Source organism: Equus asinus, chromosome 2 (genome assembly GCF_041296235.1).
Source record: "Equus asinus isolate D_3611 breed Donkey chromosome 2, EquAss-T2T_v2, whole genome shotgun sequence".
Lineage (NCBI taxonomy): Eukaryota > Metazoa > Chordata > Mammalia > Perissodactyla > Equidae > Equus > Equus asinus.
Genome location: NC_091791.1, coordinates 165,170,671 through 165,194,090, shown reverse-complemented (window position 1 = coordinate 165,194,090; position 23,420 = coordinate 165,170,671). Strand labels below are relative to the sequence as shown.

Here is a 23,420-nt window from a genome sequence, read left to right as displayed (position 1 = left end):
TACTTTGCAGACAGGAAAGCAACTGAAAAGTAGAATTTACTTACGCTTTGTAAGAGACATTTACATTGTAAAGGAACTCTCCATCTGTAAAGATATCTCTGGAAACTCTTAATCAATGGGGAAGGCAAGGACTTAAATCTGCATTTGTTTATTGTGCTTCTCTGGTAACCTCCTGTAACTGACTTCCCTCCCCCTCCCAACGTTGGCATTTCCTTCAGGATTAAGCATCTTTCCTTAGGCCAGGAACTAATTGCTGCGCTCACCTGTGACCACCCAGCTCAAGACAATAGACTTGCCTCCTGCTGTGTCCATCAAGCACTGTGCCAACAAAGCAATCTTATGACTATTTTGGGAGGGACATTTTAATCATATGTGAAACATCCTGTTTGGGGGTATATCACCACTATGTACACCCCACTTCTTCGGTGCCCTTTCTTCCATCGAGAAGAAAGGCCCCGGGCCATGGTCCTCATAAAGCTTTGTTTAATTTTCTCTTGCTATTCTGTCTCATGTGAATTTAATTCGTTCTCCGGCCAGACGAACCCACTTTGGATAGAGGAAATGTCTTCCTCCCCTACAGCTGCTATGAATATTCATGTGCTGTGTTTTGTTTGAACGCCTGGTTGGTATATACCCATGAGTGGAATTTCTGGATCATAATGTAATTCTATGTTTAACCTGTTGAGGAACCACCAAACTATTTTCCACAGCAGCGGTACCATTTCACATTCCTATCAGCAATATATGAGAGTTCCAATTTCTCCACATTTTTGCCAACACTTGTTATTTAAAAATTTTTTTTCTTTAGATATCTACTCCTAGGATAAAGTGGTATCTTGTAGTTTTGAATTGCATTTCCCTAATGAGTAAGCATGCTCAGCATCATTTTCAGGTGCTTCTTGGCCATTTGTAAATCTTTTTTGAAGAAACGTCTGTTCACGTCTTTTGCTTATTTTTTAATTGGATGCAATGTGCTGCTTTTTTTTTACTTAAAAATATACCATGGACATCTTTTACTCTTTATCATTTTTATACGAGTATAATGTAGTATAATATCTCATTCTCTAGGTGTATTATACTTGAAAAATCAATTACCTTACTGTTGGATATTTAGACTGTTTGCATTTTTAAATTTTTTAAATTAATTCTGCAATGAACATTTCAATAAGTAACTCCTTACACATGTCCAAGAGTATTCCTGAGAAAAATACCTAGAAGCAGAACTGCTGGGCCAAGCGTAGGCAATTCTTAACCTATAGATTCAAGTTGTTATGCCAACAAATTGGACAATCTACAAGAAATGGATAAATTCTTAGAATTATACAAACTTCCAAAACTAAGGAAGAAATAGAGAATCTGAATAGACCAATCACTAGTAAGGAGATTGAAACAGTCATCAAAACTCCCCCAAAAAACAAAAGTCCAGGACCAGACAGCTTCCCCAGTGAATTCTACCAAACATTCAAAGAATATTTAATACCTCCCCTTTTTCAAACTCTTCCAAAAAATTGAAGAGGAGGGGAGGCTTCCTAACTCACTCTACGAGGCCAACATTATCCTGATACCAAAACCAGACAAGGAAAACACAAAAAAGGGAAATTACAGGCCACTATTCCTGGTGAACACAGATGCAAAAATCTTCAACAAAATATTAGCAAATCAATACAACAATACATTAAAAAGATCATACACAACTATCAAGTGAGATTTCTTCCAAGGATGCAAGGACAGTTCAACATCCACAAATCAATCAACATGATACACCACATTAAACAAAATGAAGAACAAAAATCACATGGTCATCTCAATAGATGCAGAGAAAGCATTTGACAAGATTCAGCATCAAGGTATGATAAAAACTCTGATTAAAATGAGTATCAAAGGAAAGTACCTCAACATAATAAAAGCCATATATGACAAACCCACAGCTAACATCATACTCAATGGTGAAAAACTGAAAGCTATCCCTCTAAGAACAGGAAAAACACAAGGATGCCCACTTTCACCACTCTTATTCAACATAGTATTGGACGTCCTAGCCAGAGCATTTAAGCAAGAAAAAGAAATAAAAGGGATCAAAACTGGAAAGGAAGAAGTAAAACTGTTACTCTTTGTAGATGACATAATTTTACACATAGAAAACCCTAAGGAATCCACCAAAAAGCTGATAGAAATAATAAACGAATACAGTAAAGTTCCAGGGTACAAAATCAACACACAAAAATCAGTGGCATTTCTATACACTAACAATGAAATAGCAGAAAGAGAAATCAAGCATACAATCCCTTTTACAACTGCGATAAACAGAATAAAATACATAGGAATAAATTTAACCAAGGAGATGAAAGACCTGTACACTAAAACTATAAAACATTCTTGAAAGAAATTGAAGAAAACACAAAGAAATGGAAAGATATTCCACACTCATGGAGTGGAAGAATTAACATAGTTAAAATGTCCATACTACCTAAAGCAATCTACAGATTCAAAGCAATCCCTATCAAAGTCCCAACAACATTTTTCACAGAAATAGAACAAAGAATTCTAAAACATACATGGAACAACAAAAGACCCTGAATCGCCAAAGCAATCCTGAGAAAAAAAGAACAAAGCTGGAGGCATCACACTCCCTGATTTCAAAATATACTACAAAGCTATAGTAATCAAAACAGCATGGTACTGGTAGAAAAATAGACATACAGATCAGTGGAACAGAATTCAGAGCGCAGAAATAAACCCACACATTTATGGACAGCTAATTTTGACAAAGACAAGAACATACAATGGAGAAAGGGAAGTCTCTTCAATGAATGGTGTTGGGAAGACTGGACAGTCATGTGAAAGAATGAAAGTAGGCCACTATCTTACACCATACACAAAAATTAACTCAAAATGGATTAAAGACTTGAATGTAAGACCATAAAACTCCTAGAAGAAAACATAGGCAGTATGCTCTTTGATATCGATCTTAGAAGTGTCTTTTTGAATATGTCTCCTCAGGCAAGGAAAACAAAAGAATAAAATAAACAAAGGGGATTATCAAACTAAAATGCTTCTGCATGGCAAAAGAAACCATCAACAAAATGAAAAGATAAACTACCAATTCGGAAAAGATATTTGCAAATCATATATCTGATAAAGGGTTAATATCCAAAATATATAAAGAACTCATACAACTCAACACCAAAAAAGCAAACAACCCAACTGAAAAATGGGCAGAGGATCTGAACAGACAGTTTTCCAAACAAGATATACAGATGGCCAACAGGCACATAAAAAGATGGTCAACATCACTAATTATTAGGGAAATGCAAATCAAAACCACAATGATATATCACCTCACATCCATCAGAATGGCTATTATTAAAAGGACAAGAAATAACAAGTGTTGGAGAGGATGTGGAGAAAAGGGAACCTTCATATACTGCTGGTGGGAATGCAAACTGGTGCAGCCACTCTGGAAAACAGTATGGAGATTCCTCTAACAAGAATAGAACTACCATTTGATCCAACCATTCCACTTCTGGGTTTTTATCTAAAGAACACAAAAACACTACTTTGAAAAGATATATATACCCCTATGTTTGGTGCAGCATTATTCACAATATCCAACACTTGGAAACAACCTAAGTGCCTGTCAATGGATGAATGAATAAAGAAGATGTGGTATATATACACACTGGAATACTACTCAGCCATAAAAAAGATGAAAGTTGGCCATTTGTGACAACATGGATGGACCCTGAAGGTATTATGCTAAACAAAGTACGTCAGATGGAGAAAGCCAAATACAGTATGATTTCACTCATATGTGGAAGATAAAACAACAACAACAAACAAACACATAGATACATAGATCGGTGGTTACCAGAGGGGAAGGGAGGTGGGGGGGTGGGTAAAGGGGTAAAAGGGCACCTTTGTATGGTGACGAATGGAAACTAGACTTTTGGTGCTGTATAGATATAGTCTATATAGAAGTCTAAATATAATGATGTACACCTGAAATTTATATAATATTATAAACCAATGTTACCTCAAAAAAACGAAGAAGAAGAACAGAATTGCTGGGCCAAGGGTAGGCAATCCTTAACCTGTAGCTACAAGATGTTAAATTGATTTTCATTACCATTGTACCAATTTACAGTTTCATCAGAGGTATAATAAAGTACCAACTTCCTTGCATACTCATCAACAATGGATCTTATGCATTTAAAATTGTTAGTAATGTTATTGGCCCAAAATGGCACCTTACTGTTTTAAATTGCATGTATATAACTACTATGAATATAAATCATCTCTCATAGATTTAGTGAGCATTTACATTTCTTTATTTTTGGTAAATTGGCTGTTTTGTCTTTATCAGTTTTTCTATTCTTTTCGATATTAATGCTAACAGTCTTTTAGCTACCTGTTCCTCTCTGTCATCCCTCCTTAACTTTTCATTTAAACTTTACCTTTATCGTGATTTTTTTGCACAGAAAGTTTGAAATTTCTTTTTTGTTTTTGCTGAGGAATATTTGCTCTGAGCTAACATCTGTTGCCAATCTTCCTCTTTTTGCTTGAGGAAGATTCACCCTGAGCTAACATCTGTGCCAGTCTTCCTCTATTTAGTGTGTGGGTCACTGCCACAGCGTGACCACTAATGAGTGGTGTAGGTCTGTGCCTGGGAACCGAACCCAGGCCACCAAAGCAGAGTATGCCAAACTTAACCACTAGGCCATGGGGCCAACCTTGAAAGGTTAAAATTTTTAATATAAAATCTCTCAATCTTTTCCTTTATAGTCTCCGCCACTAGTGTTATACTTAGAAAGATCATCTCTTCCCCAGATTATATAAATATTTACCTATATTTCTTCTCATATTTTTATGGTTCTGATTTTTTCCATTTAAGTCTTTAATCATCTAGAATTTATTTTGGTGTGTGGTGTATTACAGAAGTGTAACACTAAATGCAAATAGTTATTCAGTTGGTCCAACATCATTTATTGAAAAAACCAGTTTATAATTAACTGACTGATAAGAAACAGTGCCATTAAAATCTATTAAATCTTGGGCCGGCCCAGTGGCGCAGTGGTTAAGTTTGCACGTTCCACTTCTTCGGCGGCCCAGCATTCACTGGTTTGGATCCTGGGTGCAGACATGGCACCGCTTGGCATGCCATGCTGTGGGAGGCGTCCCACATATAAAGTGGAGGAAGATGGGCATGGATGTTAGCTCAGGGCCAGTCTTCCTCAGCAAAAAAAAGAGGAAGATTGGCAGCACATGTTAGCTCAGGGCTAATCTTCCTCAAAAAAAAAAATTAAATCTTTGTAGATACTCCAGGTTCTTTTTGACCATCTATTCTGTTCTATTCATCCATCTGTCTATGCTGGTGCCAATACCATGCTGTCTTAGTTTTTTATCTTTAATATACATTAATAGCTGATAGACCAAGTCTCACCTTATTACTTTTCTTGTTTGAGGCTCCTTCGTCTCTCCATCCCTCCATCCTTCCCTCTTCACTCCTTCCCTTCCTTCCTTTAGTTATTATCATTTATTTATGCTTCCAGATGCACTTTAGAATAACTATTGAGAACAAGGTAACAAACTTGAAGTAGCAGCTGTGGAAATGGAGAGCTATCAATAGCAGTATTATGGTCGTGCCTTTAGGATCTAGTTGTAGTTTGTGATCATGAACTTGTTGTGGCACCAACTGCCGTGTTTGAGTGATTTTCTCCGGTGGCACCATTACTGTTAATATTTTGGCTGAGACTGAATGACTGTCAGGATGTTGCACAAGATTTTCTACGTTGAGTAGAATGCCTTGTAAGGTTCCTTCTGACTTAGTCTATTTATTCATTCAGTAAACATTTACTGAATGTCTCCTATATGCCATTCCCTTGACTAGGTTCTGGGGTTATAAAGAACGATAAAACATAGTTCTTGCCTCAGAGGAGGACACATAAATGATAATTTCAATTATGGGGGAGTAAAAAATCTTTTCTCTATCCTCTTAGGTTTAGTAGCTGGAGCTTGCAAATTAAATTGACAGAAGCCAAGTTAACAGGAGAAAAGGCACACAAATTTTATTTGATGCTAATATTTTGATTTTTATGTGCACAGAGGGCCTTCATAGAAAAGCAATGAAGGCCCAAAGAGGTGATTAGACACAGGGGATTATATACCATTTTAACAGAGGGGAAGAAATTATGGAGAAGTGACAAGACAAAGGAAAAGGAGTTTCAGCTTCTCGGGGTGGTAAATTGTGGGAAAGTAAATACATGGGAGAGTTGATGGAGGATAAGGGCCATTTTAGTACGGTTTGTGCAAACCAATCACGGTGCCGACGCTCTGTCTTCAGAGATGATGGTGATAACTCTTCCTGCTACAGGAATAGGGAGAGGAAAGACCTTCACAAAGGGAAATTTATCTCCTACTTGTAGGCAGATGGAGGAGGGCAGAGAGCTCTTTCTGAGTCTGCTGCTCCTTATTTGCCTTCAGTTCAAAACACTCCTTACGCTAAAGTGGCATATTTTGGGGTGGCATATTCTGATCCTCTTATAGTAAAATGTCGTAAGTGTTGAACTATATATAGAGCACTAACACAGCACCGAAGGGTACAGTCTTGGTGGCGGGGGGAGAAGTCAGGAAAGCTTCCCAAAGTAGGTGAGGACGGAGCTGAGTCACAAAGGATCAGGAGCAGTTAGCAATACAAAGGGCTGGTCTGGGGCTAGGACTAGATGCTAGAGCTTGAATAAGGTATGGAAGTAAGAAATCTATGTGCCAAAGCAAGATGTTTTGGCTTAGCTATTTTGACACGCTATGGCTTTGACTTCCCACTAGTGTTTTCATTGTTTTGACTTCTCCCTAATGTGCGCAACAAACAGCCCTGACCTCCACCCAGCCCACCATGAGTCAGTGCTGTCATCATCATCATCCTTGGGCTAATCAAAAAGAAAAAAAGAGGAAGAGGGAGAGGGTGAAGCTCAAAGATGGGGTGGAAGTGTTTATCATACATATTAATCAATTAAAAAAATTTTTAAGGCTGCACGCCAATGCCACCTTCCTTAGATTGCAGTCACTGGAGAGTGAAGTGCAAGGGAGAGGATGTGGGAGATGACACTGGAAAGGCAGGCAGGGGCCAGATCACAGGGGTCATTGAACCATTTTAAAAAGCTTGGGCTTGATCTTATAGGTGATGGCGACAACTGACGGGCTTTTAAGAAGGGGAGCTACGTGGTCACACTCTGTGGCTATGTGGAAGATGTGTCTGAGGAGGACAAGCCTGGAGGCATAGAAACTATTTAGAAAGCTTTTTCTGTGATCTAGGCGAGAGCCTGAACTAGGGCAGGAGTAGTGGTCATGAGAAGAGGACTGATTCCAGAGCAGCGGGAACATCCGTAGAATGTGGTCCTCGGCTATAGGAAATGAGCGAGAGGAATTTAGCGTTCAGTTTGTGTGTCCAAGTGATAACACCAGTTAAGATCGAAAACTTAGAAGGGGGAGTAGGAGGCACACATAAGGGGAAGATTTCACATGTTGGATGTGCAATAGGGTTCTTGTAGGTCTTTGTAGGTCTCTTCTTTTTAAACACAAGAATCTCGGAGAAGTTAGACATTAAGTTCCTGAAATCTTTCTTCTCATGTCTCTCTAAGGTATTGATTTTCAAGGAGGGGGCTATTTTGCTCCCTGGAGGACATTTGACAATGTCTGGAGACATTTTTCGATGTCACAACTTGGGGGAGGGGTGCTATTGGCATCTAGTGGTTAGAGGCCAAGGATGCTGCTAAGCATGCTACAACGCACAGGACAGTCTTGCAAAACAAAGAATTATCCAGCCCAAATGTCAGTAGTGCCGCAGTTGATAAAGTCTCTTCTAGGCAGCAGAAGAATATTTTATACCTTACTTTTCCATTTTGCCTAGGGCCAGTCATTCTGAATAGAGCATATGGATGGGTCAATTAAAAAACACCACCACTGCTGAGAATCCAGATCCTAGTGTTGAAGAAGAAATTAAAGGCTATCTATTCCAACCATCTAGCTGATATTCGAATACTTGCTTCAACAACCTAACAGTGCAGGAGAAGTGCATCGCACAAAACACCTCTAACACATCGAGAGGTTGAGAGCCCAACTCAAAGCAGCTCATCTTTGGAAAGGTGTTCAATTTCTTCTCTTTTTTTGGTCTAAAATCTGCCTCTTTATAACAAATAACCTTTGGACTCAGCTCCACTTCTTCAGTTCACAAAGAACAGTTTCTCTTCACTATAATTATCTTTGAGACTTATAAAGACATCAATCTTGTTTCTCCTATGCCATGACTTCGAGTCTTCTTGCTTTACCTAAACCATCAGATTTTCTTTAAAAATGCATAGCATTCTCTTTACACAGAAAGGGAGCACCTAATAAAGATGCAAAACAAATTAAATTATATCTGGGAGCTTGGCTTTGGGGAAAAGCATTTTAAACAAGAAAATTTTACAAAGGCAAGGAAAAACAGACAGGAATCAACAAAGACAACTCATTCACTCTGGACAGAACACAGGAAAAGTGTCTGATAAGAAAAAAGAAACCAAAGATTCAGATGATAAGTAGAATCAAGAATAACATGCAACATAAAATATAAATGAAATAAGGCAGAAAAAACACAGGCAAAGAAGGAAAAACAAAAGAAACGGAAGACACTTCCATGAAGTAAACAGCATCTAAATTTTAAAGAGAAGCAACACACACTCTGAAGCGGCCAGTCCCTGGCCTGAGGCTCCAGGAAATTATACAAGGAGGCCTTTCTCCCTGAATTTTATACAGGGAAAGCAAGTTAAAACAAACACCACAGGCAGCAGTTTCTTCTTTTTCTCCTTTTCCTCCTCCCCTTCCTCCTCTGGGGTTATGGGTAATGAGGGTGTGAAAGAGTCAGGACTCTCCATAAAAAACCAAACGTATGGAAAGTATACAGGAGGCGCTAACAACTGAAGGATAGTTCTACGAATTTGCTTTAGCAATTGGAAGAGTTTTAACACACTATTATAGTGAAAAAAATTAGCACCAACTACAAATATGTTTTCCGGCTTTCCCCCCTGCACGGAGTCACTGTCAGTGGCCAGTAACCCAGCTCAGGGCAGTCTCCCAGATTCCCTGTCGCCTGGAGATGGACCTCTGATCACTACAGTGCACAGATCCCGCCATATACATAGGAAACACTGCCTCACAGAGACCACACTGCCACTGCCCAGCTCAACCCATCAGTCAAATATCGAACTTGAGGCAGCACCAGCTGGGCAAGCCAAGATGAAGGGCACGGACACAGAGCAACACGAAATGGTCCTAGACAAGAAAACGAAATCCAGGAACCCAGTGAGGGAATCTTCTCTTCTCACTGAGATTAAGAACATCCTAGCCCCAGGTGGTGTGTGGTGAGAGGCTGCGGAGCATTCATCAGGCCAAGCAGGCGAGGTCAGCTCCGATTACTCCTGGGTGGTTAGTTTACTGATTTCTGTGGCTCGCGTCCAGGATTGCATAACAGACATAGAGGCCCAACGGGGTGAGGATGACCCGGAAGGACCCCGCGCCTCCCGCCTCCTTGAGAGGTCCAGGTTCCGTGCCAGGCTGCGCATGCTGCTGCCCTGGTGGACTCACCGCAGGGGAGCGATTCGAGGAGCGCCCTGCAGCGTGTGGAGGAGATTCTTTCTCCAACCTGGCCACTGCCACACGCCATTACCTCGCGGGAAGGCTCTTTGTGAGACCTGCTCGGGCAGCCGAGAGGCCACGAGATGGCAGCAGAGAACGCAGCCCAGGACACAAAACCCGATTCATCTGCAAAGCAGATATTTCTTTTGGGAAATACATTTCCTATAATTATGTATTTAAGGCCAGAATAAATGACTGAATTTCAAAGAAGTGAGGGTAAAAGTCATCAACATGTCCCAGCCACCACAGAATTCAGCTGCATATGAAGCCATATATGAAGCGGATATTTCTCCAGTGCTTCAAGCAGGGGATAAGGGTCAAGGCCTTTAAAAACTGACGTCAGGAGGAACCTTGTCCAGTCACTTTTTTCTGTGAAGTTCCAATGGGCAGCAATTAAAGTAAAACAGGAGTGACTCCCACAGAGGCTGCCAAACTGATGAAGAAGGAGGCAGATACAGTGGTTGGTGGGAAGCATTGCAGCAAAGCAGAATGCTTTCGTGGAGCAGCCAGGGACTGTGGCAATAGGCAGTGTGGAGGCAGGAATAATGAGGATCACAGCACAAGCCTCAGAGTTTTCACTTGCAGCTGGGAGAGGATAATGCACAGGAAAGGGGCATTAGCAGCATTGGGACTAAATCTCCCAACTTCTGACTGCTTATCTAAGGCTCCTTCAGTTACATCTGCCCCCATCCCCCATTTGTTACTACCAAAAATGTCTCTAGACAGTGCCAAATAATCCCTGGGGGGCAAGAGGCCCTCTCCCTGAGAATCAATGCCATGGAGGGATATGATAAAAAAGTTTTTAAGAATGTAATATGTTAAACCTCTCCAAGACTCTTGAATTTCAGAAGAGGTCTCAAAGGCCTATAAGAACCATGTTGCACATCCAAAACCCAAATTCCTACCATATGTTTATATAATGGAGAGATTGCAATTGAAGGACTATAGGCTAAATCTGGTTCTCAATTTTTAAAAGGTTAGTTATTAACATTTTAAAATCAGAAGATTTCACATTAAAAAAAGTCAGAATTTCTGACTATTATAGGAAAATTGAAACTATGGCAATACCAGGCTCACAGTCCCACATGGCAATAATTGGATGAGTTGAGTGGGGGTAAAGTCTTTAAATAGAATGTGTGCTCTCTGGTTTGCCACAGTCACCACCACTCTCTATTACCTCATACATACCCAGTCTGCTTTACTCATTTACACTACTCCTTGTCCCCACAGGCAATTTATTTTCAACCTCTGAAGTGCTTTATAGTTTTAAAGTATTTTTCCTTTCCAAATAAAATGTGTGATTTTATTTTAGCTTTGATACTCCAATAAAGTAGAGAGGATAAATACTATGATTATAATCTCCATGTAAGCAAAATGTAGTTCAGAGAGGATCAAATTGCCCAAACTTACATAACAAAACCAGGATCTACTTTTCTTGACTCCCAGTCCTATTATTTTTGGGGGGAAAATTTCTACTAAGAACGTCACTTATTGGTTCATGGAATAAAACCAAAAAGTAGATATGGGCATAACTGCTGGAATGGATGAGTTCCAACTGCTAACCTGTTTGAGAATCACTGCAAATGATGAACTCTTCTTCTTTTAATGAAGTATTTCTGCTTTCCTTCTCCTTCCTGGCATATGAAAAGATTGCTCCTCTAGCCCTCTTGAAGTTGGGTGTGGCTATATGACTGACTTTGGCTAATGAAATGTAAATAGAAGTGATACGTGTCCTTTCCAGACAAAAGCATTTAAAAGCCCATGAACGATTCTTGTCACTTTTTCTTTTTGAGGTAGAGTAGCCCTGAGCTAACATCTGTGCCCATCTTTTTCTGTTTTATATGTGAGATGCCTGCCACAGCATTGCTTGATAAGTGGTGCATAGGACCGCACCCAGGATCCGAACCGGCCAAGCCCAGCTACCCAAGTGGAGCGCGCAAACTTAACGGCTATGCTACCAGGCCAGCGGGAACAATTCTTCGTTCTTACTTCACAGGGGGTGGGACGGGGGCGCTCTAATCCTCATGGTGACACGGTAGGATCTCAAAATGGTGGAGCTCCATGGCTTGGATTCCTGAATAACTTATGATGAGAGCCCTCTGCCAGACTATCGTAGACATGCAGTGTGAGAGAGAAGCTTTTGTGATTTTAAGCCGTTGAGATTTGGGCACTGTTACATAACATAGCCTAGCTGAACCTGTCTGACACAAGGTTCACTTGCATGGTCACTGACTTCTCGAAGAACTAGATGCAACTCCTAGACTTCTGATCATATCGCTAAAAGCTGTTGCTCTTATCTGGAAGTCAGTGAGAGCAAATTGTTGATTTTTTGCCCCCAGCTTCCTCATCTACCACCACCTTCTGACTTTGAGGAAAATTATTCTCTGAGTCCTTCACACTTGAGCTCTCCATTACGCAGGCGGTTAGATTGGAAGGAGGAGGGGACAGGGGAGGCCCAGATCTTGTTTTCTCCATTCCAGAGCCTAATCCTAGAACTGTCCCCACCCACTAGTTCTCACACAACCTTGTCATAGGGCGACTATTACCACTCCCAAGGTGTCACAAACAGAAAGAAGCTGCCGCTGGCCCCACTGCAATGTCAGGGCAAGGCAGCCAGGCTGCGCTCTTTCCTCACTGGTGCTTGGGCTTGGGTAAGCCCGGAGAAGCAGCATTCTCTAGGGAAAGAAGCCTTCTCAAGTGGCAACAAAAATGAGTGTGAGTCGCACACCCGTCCTGGGCACTATGTGAATTTGGGGTGAGTTCTCTTAGTATTCCAGCTGGGTCAATTTCTAGTTTCTCCAGCGGCTAGTAAGTTGCCCGGCTGGTGCTACTGGGTCTCCTAGTTTTCCTGGGCTTTTCTCCAGCCCACCTGAGCTTGTCATCTTTGCACACTTGCAAAGGTCATAAGCGGTGGGGGTTGAGCGCAACCAGACTTCAGCAACCTGACGGCAGCGGGGATCAAAGGTCGGCGGGCTGCCGAGAGGCCGAGCCTGCGCAGTCCCGCTCCCGCCTTGGAGAGAAAGGGTGGCGGCAAGGCGGGCTTGTTACACCCGCGTGCTCGCAAGAGGCGGGAAAGTCTTGGGTCGGGCCGCCGCGTCCCTCCCTCTTCCTGCCCGGTCCACTCGTCTGCCCAACGAGCCTGTCTTCCTCAGGCGCCCAGGCCTCGGGGGAGGGGGACGAGAACGGCCCTGGGTTTCTGACTCATCATCGCCAACCCCTTTCTCGCGCGCGCTCCAAGTCTCAGGACTTTGGACCTGGGCACTGTGCGAGGGGGCGCGGCAACAGCATCTGGGAAACCCCAGCTCTGCCAAGGGCCAGCCCCCCGCCCCTGCCCGTTTCCGAAGCTGCCAGAGGGAAAGGTGTTGATCCACAGTCAGGTCTCAGTTGCCGTGGTTGGGATGGCGGCGCCCCTACGCAGAATAACCCGCCCCGCTCCTCCCTGCACGCGGGGCCAGTGGTCGCGTCCGAGGAAACTCTCGGCTAGGCCCCGACTTCCAGCGCCTCGCGTCACTCAGCAGATGCACAGCGCCCCCACCGCGGAGGGAAGGCTCTTTATTTCCCAGCAGGCCACGGGGCAGCGGGGCATCCTGGGACTTGTAGTCTCCTTTAGAGTAGAAAGCAACTGAATGGAAGGGAGAGAACTAAAGCACCCATGAATTAATTTCAGAGAGTAGGTGTGTAGGAGAACCAGGCTTGGAGTGAATGGGATTGTGAAAGATGGAAAGAAGAGAAATAGTGAGATGAGGCAGATGTGAAGTTGTATGGGGAAGCCGTGAGGAAGGAGTGTAAGGATGGAAAGGAAGAAGTGGGTATAGCTGAAAGTTGGTTTAAGGATACCCTGCAAGAAGGCAGCTTTGCAGGGTGGTGAGGTGAGGGAAGACTCCGGTCTAGAGTCTAGAAAGGGGCCTAGTCTGAGTGAAAATCGAAGGCACTCCACCGGACTTCATGTAGGTCTCAAGGGACCCCCTCTAGCTTCTGAGTTCGGTGTGGTGAGGTGCAGGAGGGTTTGGAGAACGCTCCCGCAGGGTAGGAGAGCAGCACCTGTCTGCTTCCTCTTGCCAGGTCACTCATTTGTTCCGTTTGCTGTGCTGGCCACTCTGGGACCATTCTCCAAATCAGGAACTTCCTCCAACTCAGAGAGACCCTAAAAACCAGACAGAGGTGTGAGGGGAGCAAACTGTAGGGATGAGAAAGGAGGAATCCCAGTTAGAAGCAACTTCCTCCTCCTCTCCCATTTCTTCTCGTGTTCCCACAGCCCTTCCAATATTTAGGCAGCTTCCCAATGCTCTCCCACCTTTCAAGCCCCAACCATTTAGCTACCCAGTTCCTTCTTAGCCACAACTAGGAGAGAAATGTCCAAAGCCAGAAAACCGATCAGTTTCAGTCTAGGACTCCTTCCTTTCCCCCCTGCTCCCTTGTTTTCCCTTAAGTGCCGCTGACCAGGATAGCCAGTGAAAAAATAAAATGATAGATAGCCACTCCATACTTTCCTCCCAGCCCTCAATACCTCCTGTAGCTCCTGGTAGTGGAGACTCTGGCTCCTGCAGCATCCTGGCTTCCTCTGGCTTAACAGGAATAGGGAGTATGCTGAGACCAGCACTCCTCCTAGGGTGAAGGCCTCAGCACTAAGCTCCAGCACCAGCAAGCCGGCCAGCTGTAGGTAGACAGGGCTGAGGATGCTCCAGGGGACCCAGTATCTGTTTGCCCATTCCCTTTTCCTTCTCCATCTTCTCTTGCCTCCTCATCCTCCCACCTTCTCCTTTATTCACCAGTACCTGGGAGGGGGCAGTTGAGGCAGGCCCCAAGGCTGTCTTCATCACTTCGACCACCACTGCTATGAAGCCCAAGATCAGATTGAAGGTGTTGAATATCATCATGGCCCGTACCTGCCAGTGAGCCAGTTCAGCCTTGCCCAGCCTAGGGGACTCATTGGAAGCCCAAGCCCCACCTGCAGCCTAGCTGAAAACAGAAGTCAGCTCCTAATCCTCCACCTCCAAACAGGGCCATCAGCCCTCCAACTTTCTTGCTTTCCCTCCTCAATCTTTTAGGCCAGCGAGGGCCAGAGAGCTGACAGGATTAGTCAACACTTAGAGAGCCGCTTCCTGGGCTGAGGGGGGGGTGTGTGTGTGTGTGCATTTTGGGCAGTGGGAGAATAGTAATGCATTCTCTTCCCCTCTCACCTTCCAGAAGCGGGGTGCTCTGCGCAGCTCAAGGGTAACAGTCCCAGTGAGGAGTCCCTGAATGGTGAGAAAGGCAAGTGTGAGCTCTGGCCCCATTAGGGAGGGGCCCCCAGGACCTTCCACCCTCCCTTGTGGTGGGTCTTACCAATGCTCCAGGCCCAAGCGGCAGTGCTGTGGCCATGTGACAAGCAGAGTTCAGGCAAGCAACTGAGACAGCAAAGGGCACCACAGCCACTGCCAGCCATAGCTGGCTCACCTGGAGGCCAGATGCAGGGCATTTGGGGGAACTGTCAGGGATTCCTTTCCCCCCTCTCAACCTCTCCTCTTCCAGAGATCAGAAATTGGGAGCAATGCATGGTGGCAGAAAGTAATCAATTAAGGGTAGTGAAGGGAGAGGATATCATTTAATTTTTTCTGCAGAAAGTAATCAATTAAGGGTAGTGAAGGGAGAGGATATCATTTAATTTTTTCTGCCTCATGTCACAGTTTCCTTACTTACCTTTGTTTTCCCAAGGTGATAGAAGCTACTTGGAGATTAAGGGTCTTGCCTTGTTTATTTTATGCTTCCTCCACCCTCCTCCCACTCAGAGCCTAGTACAATTTCAGGCACATGCTAAGTGCTCACTAAACATGAATGGAATTGAATTGGGCTACAAGTGGAAGTGCTGAAGCTTGGGGTGGGGCAGCCTGGCCTCACCGCCAGCAGCAGGAGGTGCCCACTCTGCCTATGCTTCGCCCAGTGCTGTAGCTTTTCCAGACGAAGGCTGCGTCTCTCCTCTTCTTGCTGACCAGCTCTCTCCTCCATGGTTCCCTCAACCACTGGAGCTCAGTGCTTCCTAGGCCAAGAAAAATGCCTTATGGCACCTATCAGGAGACAGGACATGCAGCAACATCTCTTTTTGCTGCTCCTGGGCCCACTTCCAATATCCAGCTGAAGCTCAGGGCCTCACACCTACCTAGTCTGAAGCAGCTACTCCAAAGGGATGGGACACAGCTGGGCCTGGAGCTCCTGGCAGGGCCTGGTAGCTCAGAGCAGACAACAAACTTGTCCTGGCAGAGACACGCTGTCAGGTCTGGGGTGTGGTGGGGCAAAGGTCCCCATGAGGGCCTAAGGATACAAGGAGTGGCTGTGGGTAGACACCAGCCTCAGTTCACTCTACAAGATGCCCAGCCCTGCCTCACTCTGTTCCCGTTTCTTGTTGCCCCCACCTCTGCCAATCATGGGTCCCTCTTCTGATCACTCACCTCATCCCCATGGACACTACCACGCTGGGCCCCAATGTCCCCCCATTTCCATTTAATCTTTCTTCTTTTTTCGGTGTCCTCCTCAAATTACTTGCTGTTCCCTAGGGAAATCCCATATTACTGTCTGGATTGGTCCTCTGTCATTACCACTTGCAGCTTTGTCCCAAGACCAGGCAAGGTTTAATTCCCTTGGCTTCCTTCTCTCACTTTCTGGACAATTCTCTTCTCGTCTTCCTTTCTTGAAGGACTTACTTTGGATGGGACGCTGACTAGTGGATGGGGAGCCCTATTTATAGTGGGGATTGCTTTTGACTCAGTGATAACCCTCAGCTAGACATGTATAGAAGATGGCCCCCAAATGGCCAGTCTTGGGAAGGACACTATTGCAACAATTAATATTTTTGAGAGATAGAAGTTGCCTTGTAGCCAGGCAGACCTGCACCAGAATCGCAGTTCTGCCACTTTCCAAGCTGTGTGACCTTGGATACATTATTCTATCTATTTGAACCTCAGTTTGTTCAAACTGAGTGATGAAAAGGGGGCTAATAATATGACTGTGAAGGGTTGACTCATGGTGGGTGCTTAATGACAATTAGTGGTGTTAATGAAGTCATACTGATGTGCCTGATGCCCATATACTAAAGGGTTTATTCAGATGCTAAGCGGGGGACATCTGTTTCTACAATAAGAACATATATATTCTAAAGATCAAAAATAGGAAAGGTCCATCTTGGTGTAGAGCCTGAGGCCTGCAGGCAACCAGAACTATGCTAAAACCCCAGATCTACCTGGGTGACCTTGGGCAAGTTACTTAATCACTCTGTTTCCTTATCTCTAAAGGGAAGTTAATAATACCAGTCTCAAGGGGTTGCCTTGAGTACATATTAAAAGAGAAAATGCATATGAATCAGCTCAGCCCAGCACCTGGCAAAGTGCTCAATAAATGTTAGTGGCTATTATCATTATTATTATTGATGACAGAAGAAGACTGAGCCAGAAGACCCCTGGGAGTTAGTACCAGGAGGCAGGGGCCTGGAAGGCAAGTAGCTTTCTTTGTAAGCCACTTCTATCCTGCTCAGTGCTGGGCCAACACTCACCGGAGCATTGTGTCCATCTTCTTTCCTGGTGAGTGGGAATCACATTTAAAGGGACTCCGAGAACTGTTGTGTGTCTACTCCCTCTTCCATCCCCATGTACTTTAATTGTATTTGGTGGTGCTGGCCTGACAGAATGTGAGATGTTAGGCTTGCCCTGAGGATCTCCGAGTTGGTAGGCCAATGGAAAGAGACTCTTTAGCCTCATTTTCCATACCTGTAAGTGCAGACTAGTTTCAGAGTGTTATTGGAAGGATTATATACTATTAAATATGTGAACAGGCATTCAGTAAATACTGACTAAATCTGAATATACTACTCACAAATTTGTAGCCCCTGTCTGGATTACAATCTCCTCGAGGGAGGGTACTGCATCCCCCTCGTCTGCTCATCCCCCACAGCTCTGAGCATAGTGCCTGGTACTTAGTAAGCACTCAGTAAATATTTGTTGTATTGAAGAGCCGTTAAAGTGACTTAAGGAATGGAAAATAGAATTCGAGAGGAAGGAGCAGGAATTGTTGTTTATCAAGAACAGAAAGGACCGAAGAGTAACTTTAATGATGTTTCTTATACGGCAGACATTAACTATCTCTATAATCGCCCCTCCTCCTCCCAAAAAGAGAGACAGAAATTGTAAGGGAGAGGCTTTGAGATAAAACCCCAGGAAGAACTTCCCGAGTCTGTGCATGTTGGGGCAGAAAGAGCGCCAGAGCCAACTCCTTCCCTGGTATGTCCGGGTTTAGGGTGGGAGGGGCAGTCCTGCTTGGAGGCTGGGGGAAGGACGAGATGACCTTTCAAAATCTCTTCCAGTCTCCTGTTGGAATCGTCTGTGCGCCCCACCCCCGCTCCCTCCCTCCCTCCCTCCCTCTGACAGCGCCCCCCGTCTCCAAACTGCCCGCACCCCGCCCCTGGCGGCCGCCTCTCGCGGCTCCCGGGGTCCCCTGCTCCCTGTCCCTGGAGCCAGAGCCCCGCTCCCGCTCCCGCGCGGCTCCCAGCCCCGCCGCGCCGCCCCCCGCATGCTAATGGCCGGGCCGCCTCCCGCCGCACACAATGCGGGCCAGGGCCGGGGGCGGGGGACCGGGGAGGGGGCGGGGGCCGGGCCGGGGGCGGGGGGGCCGGGGCCCGGCGCATCTCCCCCGGCCCCACGTAACGCTGACGCCCGCGCCGCCGGCCCGCCGCCCGCCGCCGCCGCCGCCGCCCGCTCCGCCGCCGCCCGCCCGGGGCTCGTGAGTAGCCGCTCCCCCCACTCCCGGCCCCCCCTCCGCCGCCCGGCCCCCGCCCCCGGCCCCCTCCCCCCCTCCCGGAGGGGGGGCCCGCTCCGCGCGCCCGGCTCGGAGCAGGTGCAGGGGGCGGGGGCGGGGGAGGGGCGCCGGCTCGGCCCCAAGCAAACTTCGCCCAGAGCTCCTGGGGGGGCGGGGTGGGGGCGGCGGCCTGGGAAGCCTGGAGAGCTAGGGGGGCCTCGAGGGAGGGGGGGGCCAGGTGGGGGAGTCGGGAAAGCGGACACCAAAGGGGAAAGGCCAGCGTGGGGGGGGGGGGCGGTGGGCGTCTTTGTAGGGGCCCGAAGGCAGGGCGCGAGGGGCCTGGGGGTGCGGGGCGGCCGAGCTGGGAGCCCGAGTGGGTGAGCGCCCCCCGGCCCAGGTAGGGCTGATGGAGGAGGGGGAAGGAACCCAAACTCTCCGGGAGCGAGGGTGGGGGAGGGGAGAGGATGGGGGGTGCTTCCCTCTCTGCGTCCCAAACAAAGTGTCACAAAGAGCTCGGCCGGCGGCAGCAGCGGAGGCGGCTGCAACTCAGCTTTTGTTCTCCCGGCCCGGGTAGCTGAGCCCTGGCCTCCCAATCTCCCAACCCTGCCCCCCATCATCCTTCTGGCTTATTTTCCCCGGGAGGGGTCTGGGGTGCTGCGGGAAGAACCTCTTGTGCAGGACCACAGGTCCTGCCCTACTTGGCCAACCTACTTCTGGGAGGGAGATTTTCCTAGAGGCTGTCCTGACCACCCCCCACCCCACCCCCCTAATCTGAGGACTGAGGTTCATATGGGTGCTAAGACTTTCACCTTTCTAGGGTCAGCTCCAGTTTAGGGGACTTAGGGCTGGCCACATGCCTCCTCCCCCAAATCCAGGTCTTCTAGAACTTTCAGAAGAGGGGTCAAGTTGGGACATGCCTCTGGGATAAGATTCACCATGGTGGGGTGGCAGTAGGTGAGCAGGTGTACCTTCCTATCACCTCCTGTACATTTGGAAGTCCATGACTGAGGTCCATGCCCCCAACTCAGGACACTGAGGACGGAGGGAAGGAGGCTTTACCAAGAACTCAGTCTAAAAGGTGGGCAAGCTATGGTGAGGAGTCAGTTTGGAGGGGCCACCTGAGCAGTGCGGTTCAGAGGGCCATGGAGAAGAGAGCATAAAAGTGAACTGCTGGCATGTCTGAGCAATAAAGGTGGTCTTGACCCCAGACCACCTAAGAAGCTCCTTTTCCTTTTAACCCCATCTAGTGCAGTGTTCATCATAATTGTTAGTGGACTTGGGAGGTGTAGGATTCTCAACAGAGGGAAAAGCAACAAATATCAGAGATGGCCAGAGACAAAACCTAGTCACAACTATAGCTCAGAAGTCCTGAACCCTTACCCCGTACACTTTGACCCTAAAAACTTTTGAACCACAAGGCTTGAGGGACAATCTTTGTGGTCCTCCAGTCAACAGATGCATTTATGTACCAGTCGCTGTTGTTTTGTCCAAGAGTCTGCTCACCAACCCTTCCATCCTTCTGTATTCAGTAAGGTTTGATCGTCCACCCTCTTCTCCACCTGCTCTCCTAGCACCTAAATGTAATTGGCCTGTTGCTTTGGAAAGATTTCTGATCCCTACCCCTGGCCCTGCATCCCTACAGAACTCAAATAAGGGCAATATAGCCCCCGATTCCCAGTTGGGGTGGAAAGTAGGTCAGTGCTACTGTCTGGCTAAGTCTCGTGGATGGTGTTTAGGGCCTGACTGTAGAAAACTCTGTGATTATTGCCCATAGGCAATACATGCATGACCTGGGTTCCAGGCCAGTTCATAGATCTTGGGCCCTGTCAGTGTTTTCTCCTATTGAGAAAAACTCATGGGATCGGGCATGGTTTGGTGTGGAGATGATTCAGGAAATCTTGATTAGGCCTAGAAGGGTCTCTCAGTGGGTTTTGTTGATTTGAGGCCCCCCTCAAGTCAAAAAAACAAAATCAAAGGGGAAACTTTCCCTGCTCGGGAATTCAGCTTCAATTTGGGCCTTCTTGTATAGCACTGTATTTCCATCCTGGAAACTGCTATGTGCAAAACAGCGTTTTTATTTTTGTTTTGTTTTGGGGAAGAAAGATTTGCCCTATTCCTACTCTACTTGCCTTGGATATGAGGTCAGCCTCCCATGAGGTATTTTGCTTCCTATCCTACAGGCAGTTTTAGGGGCCCTAGAATCTTCTTGGAATCAGAGTATGTGCCCATAGGTTAGTCAGCTATGACCATGCAGTATTCCCAGCCTCCCCCTTCCTCCCCCACCATCTGCTTCCTCTGAATATACCAGATTGGCTGTACACCAGGATGTTCCGGGAATCCCCAGGAGAGCAACAGAATGTGATGGACCCAAATATGATGCCTCAGTAACTCATTCCAGGATGTACAAACTGTAACTGTCAGGACACTCCTTACAGCTAATTAAAATTCTTCTAGTTACATCTATTTTCTATTACATCTATCTATTTTCAGTGACATCCAAAAGGCTAAAATAATCCCTGTGGTACCACTGTTGTTTTTTTTTTGTTCTATGATTCCCAGATAGGAATTTTTAAAAATCCTCCAGCTTCTCTCAGTGCCTTATCTGTGGTGCTAAAATGGCAAACGTGGCCCCTCTAGCACTTCATAGCTCTGCCTATGGTACTGAGGTGGCCAAAGTGGCTCCTCTGGTAGCCCACTGCACTCTCCATGGTACTGAAGGGATGACCATTTGTTTTCACGTTTCTCTGGGGTCCAGAGAGTCCTCTCACTCAGAACCACAAAACTTTTGAGCTGGAAGCCACCGTCAATATAAATTAGTCCAACCCCTTTATTTTACAGATGAGTAAACTGGGAGGTTAAGTGATTTACTGAAGGTTGAAGGGCTATCAGTGGTCAGACTGGGCCCCAGTAGCCTTGCGCCTCTCAGTCCTACTCAAATTCACCTTTCATGACACTACTCAGAGAGCCTGGCTAGGTTCTTGGGCCCAGCAAAGGGGTTTATTTGGAGGATCTAGAAGATGAGAGTGGATGCCCTAATTTGGAGCTACAGAAATACAAATGTTAAAAGTGGTGGTGGAGGATGTTTAGTGACCCTTGGACAAGGACACTTTGTTAATTAACCTCCTGTTAATAAAATCCCCATAACCCAGATTCCACATGTAACAGGTACCTGCTCCTTCATGGAGTCTTATCACATCCACTAAATGTCAAACATTAAAGAAGGCTTGGACCTCCAGAGCCTTTTCTCTTTGCTGATAAGCAGGGCTGACTCCTGGCCCAATTCTCTTCTATTAAAGATCCTTAAGCAAAGTAATGCTTTACTTTCTCAGTAACCCATTTCAGTTTCACAATGCCTATTGTAAGGAAGTTCTTTACATCTCAAATATTCCTTCTATCTCAGGCAAAAAAATAGGTTAGGCCCATGTTCATCTAGCCTTGAATGGATACAATTCTATATGTAAGCAGGAAGGTCGACTGGACGACTTCTGGTCATTCTCCTAGGCCTATTTCCATGAATCTTAATTCTGGGGTTGCGTCTAAGTCCTAATGCTAACCTCCTCTGCAGCTTAGCATCAGGAGAGTCGACCCCCCCCCCCCCATCCTCTTCCTCTCAGTGCTCTTCTCCTTCCTCAGAACTGGAGCTCTGCACATCCCAGGCCCAGGGAATTTTAGCCTGGAGAATTTTAACCCTTTCCTGCCCAGAGCATGTGCTGAGCCCCTATCTGTGCAGATGGCCCAGCCCCGCCCCCCGTCCCTCACTCCAGCCTCTTGAGCTCAGAGCCAGTGTAATCCTCCTCTTGTGTGAGGGAGCCTCTCCCCTGCAGAGAGGAGGAAAGCCTGCTTCGGAACAGCCCTGGACAAAGGGGCTGAGATGCCCCATCAAACTGCAGGCTCCAAGGTTTGAAACATGGGGATGAATCCTATCTGGTATTTGCAGTTTTTAACCCCTTCCCCAGGCCAGCAGCGCCCCTGAACTTCCACTCCTCCCCCAACTCTCTCTTCATTCCCTCTCCCTCTGGCTCTCTCCCCCTTCATGCCCCTCCCCCTCTGTCTGTCTCCAGACTCTCTGCTGCTGGGAGGTGTTTCTCTCCCATGCATGAATGAGTCTCTGTAATGAATGGAAATGAATGGATCAGGAATCCAGGCAGAGGGAGGGAGAATGAGGGGGAAAGACAGAAAGACAGGGTAAGGGCAGAAGGAAGGACAGTGGAGCCTGGAATGATGTTTGGCTGGCTGGTCAGTTAGGGGTCTGAGAGCAACTGGTCTCACTTGGACAACTGGGGAGCAAGGCAAGCCCACCCCATTTGCTCATCAAACTATACATCGCAACCTAAATGAGAGAGGGGTATACTATGATGGTCTCCCCCACCCCTCGGGGTGGGGGGGTTGGTGGGGGTGGGGGGCGTGGTGGTTGTTCTGGACCAGGCATTTCAAACGAATAATTTGGGGGAAGAACTCTGGATTATCAGGGAGCCTTGTGGGCTTGGCAAATCAAGGAGTACACGTTTTGAAGACAGTAGCCCCCTCCTGTCTCAGGATGCAAGGAAGGAGAAGGGATAGGTTTCAGGAATACAAGGTGCTAAGAGTCTGGGGTTGGGGGTGACTCTTTCCACTGCTGAAAATTAGGGCTCATGTTTTCCTCCAAATCTGTCTCTCTTGCTTTAGCTCTGCAGCACCTGTTGCCTTCACTAGCAGCTTTTCCTCTTCCTCTTCCCTGCACTCCCCAGAACCAAAGAATGTGAAGGGGGTCCATGGAGGTGAGTGAAGCTCTGGCCTGCAAGTATCTACAACTGTACTCCCTCCCCTCACCTCTCTCTCTCTGACCCCCGTTATTAGAAGTTATCTCTGTGGTCCCAACAGCTCAATTCCCATTCATCCCCCAACTTCCCCGAGGTGAGTGGGATGGGCATCCAGTGTTCTTGGTTCAGGCCCCAACTCACCCTCCCTGGGGTTCTTCCGGCCCTCTGTGCCCTTGCTTCCACCACAGCTCTCCC

At 46.5% G+C, this 23,420-nt stretch overlaps 2 protein-coding genes across 11 annotated transcripts in view; one reads left to right on the top strand and one right to left on the bottom strand.

The window, feature by feature from the left end:
• Positions 1–12,212: 12,212 nt before the first annotated feature.
• Positions 12,213–23,420, top strand: part of ZNF219 (zinc finger protein 219) — a 14,417-nt gene continuing 3,209 nt past the window's right edge. Inside the window, exons 1-2 of one of the 7 annotated variants that reach the window (XM_014844454.3) lie at positions 12,213–12,421; positions 23,092–23,183. In XM_014844454.3, coding sequence (XP_014699940.2) covers positions 23,178–23,183 — 6 coding nt within the window. In that variant the 5' untranslated portion in view covers positions 12,213–12,421; positions 23,092–23,177. Of the gene's footprint in view, positions 12,422–17,724; positions 17,913–18,272; positions 18,412–19,328; positions 19,381–19,484; positions 19,505–22,059; positions 22,325–23,091; positions 23,184–23,420 lie in introns of those variants that run through there. The other 6 variants (XM_070503954.1, XM_014844456.3, XM_044765274.2 and 3 more) reach the window with 6 other exon arrangements.
• TMEM253 (transmembrane protein 253) lies at positions 13,188–15,925 on the bottom strand. Of its 4 annotated transcripts, none has more exons than XM_044765277.2 (7): positions 15,803–15,925; positions 15,544–15,682; positions 14,992–15,102; positions 14,847–14,903; positions 14,442–14,552; positions 14,174–14,320; positions 13,188–13,810 (listed from the first exon to the last, which is right to left on the bottom strand). In XM_044765277.2, exons 2-7 carry the CDS (start codon positions 15,649–15,651, stop codon positions 13,730–13,732), a joined length of 615 nt encoding a protein of 204 aa, XP_044621212.1. In that variant the 5' UTR covers positions 15,652–15,682; positions 15,803–15,925; the 3' UTR covers positions 13,188–13,729. The 4 variants fall into 4 exon arrangements, with proteins under 4 accessions (XP_044621212.1, XP_044621213.1, XP_044621214.1 ...); XM_044765278.2 differs by having other exon boundaries at positions 13,201–13,810; positions 15,544–15,678; positions 15,803–15,910; XM_044765279.2 differs by having other exon boundaries at positions 13,201–13,810; positions 15,544–15,710; positions 15,803–15,901.

Bases quoted from the DNA above. Each gene is read 5' to 3' on its own strand.
- TMEM253 (XM_044765277.2), bottom strand. From the start codon at position 15,651: ATGGAGGAGAGAGCTGGTCAGCAAGAAGAGGAGAGACGCAGCCTTCGT. The intron at 15,103-15,543 runs GTGAGGCCAGGC...TCTGGCCTCCAG, and splicing joins GGCACCTCCTGCTGCTGGCG to GTGAGCCAGCTATGGCTGGC. The intron at 14,904-14,991 runs GTAAGACCCACC...CTCACCATTCAG, and splicing joins CGCTTGGGCCTGGAGCATTG to GGACTCCTCACTGGGACTGT.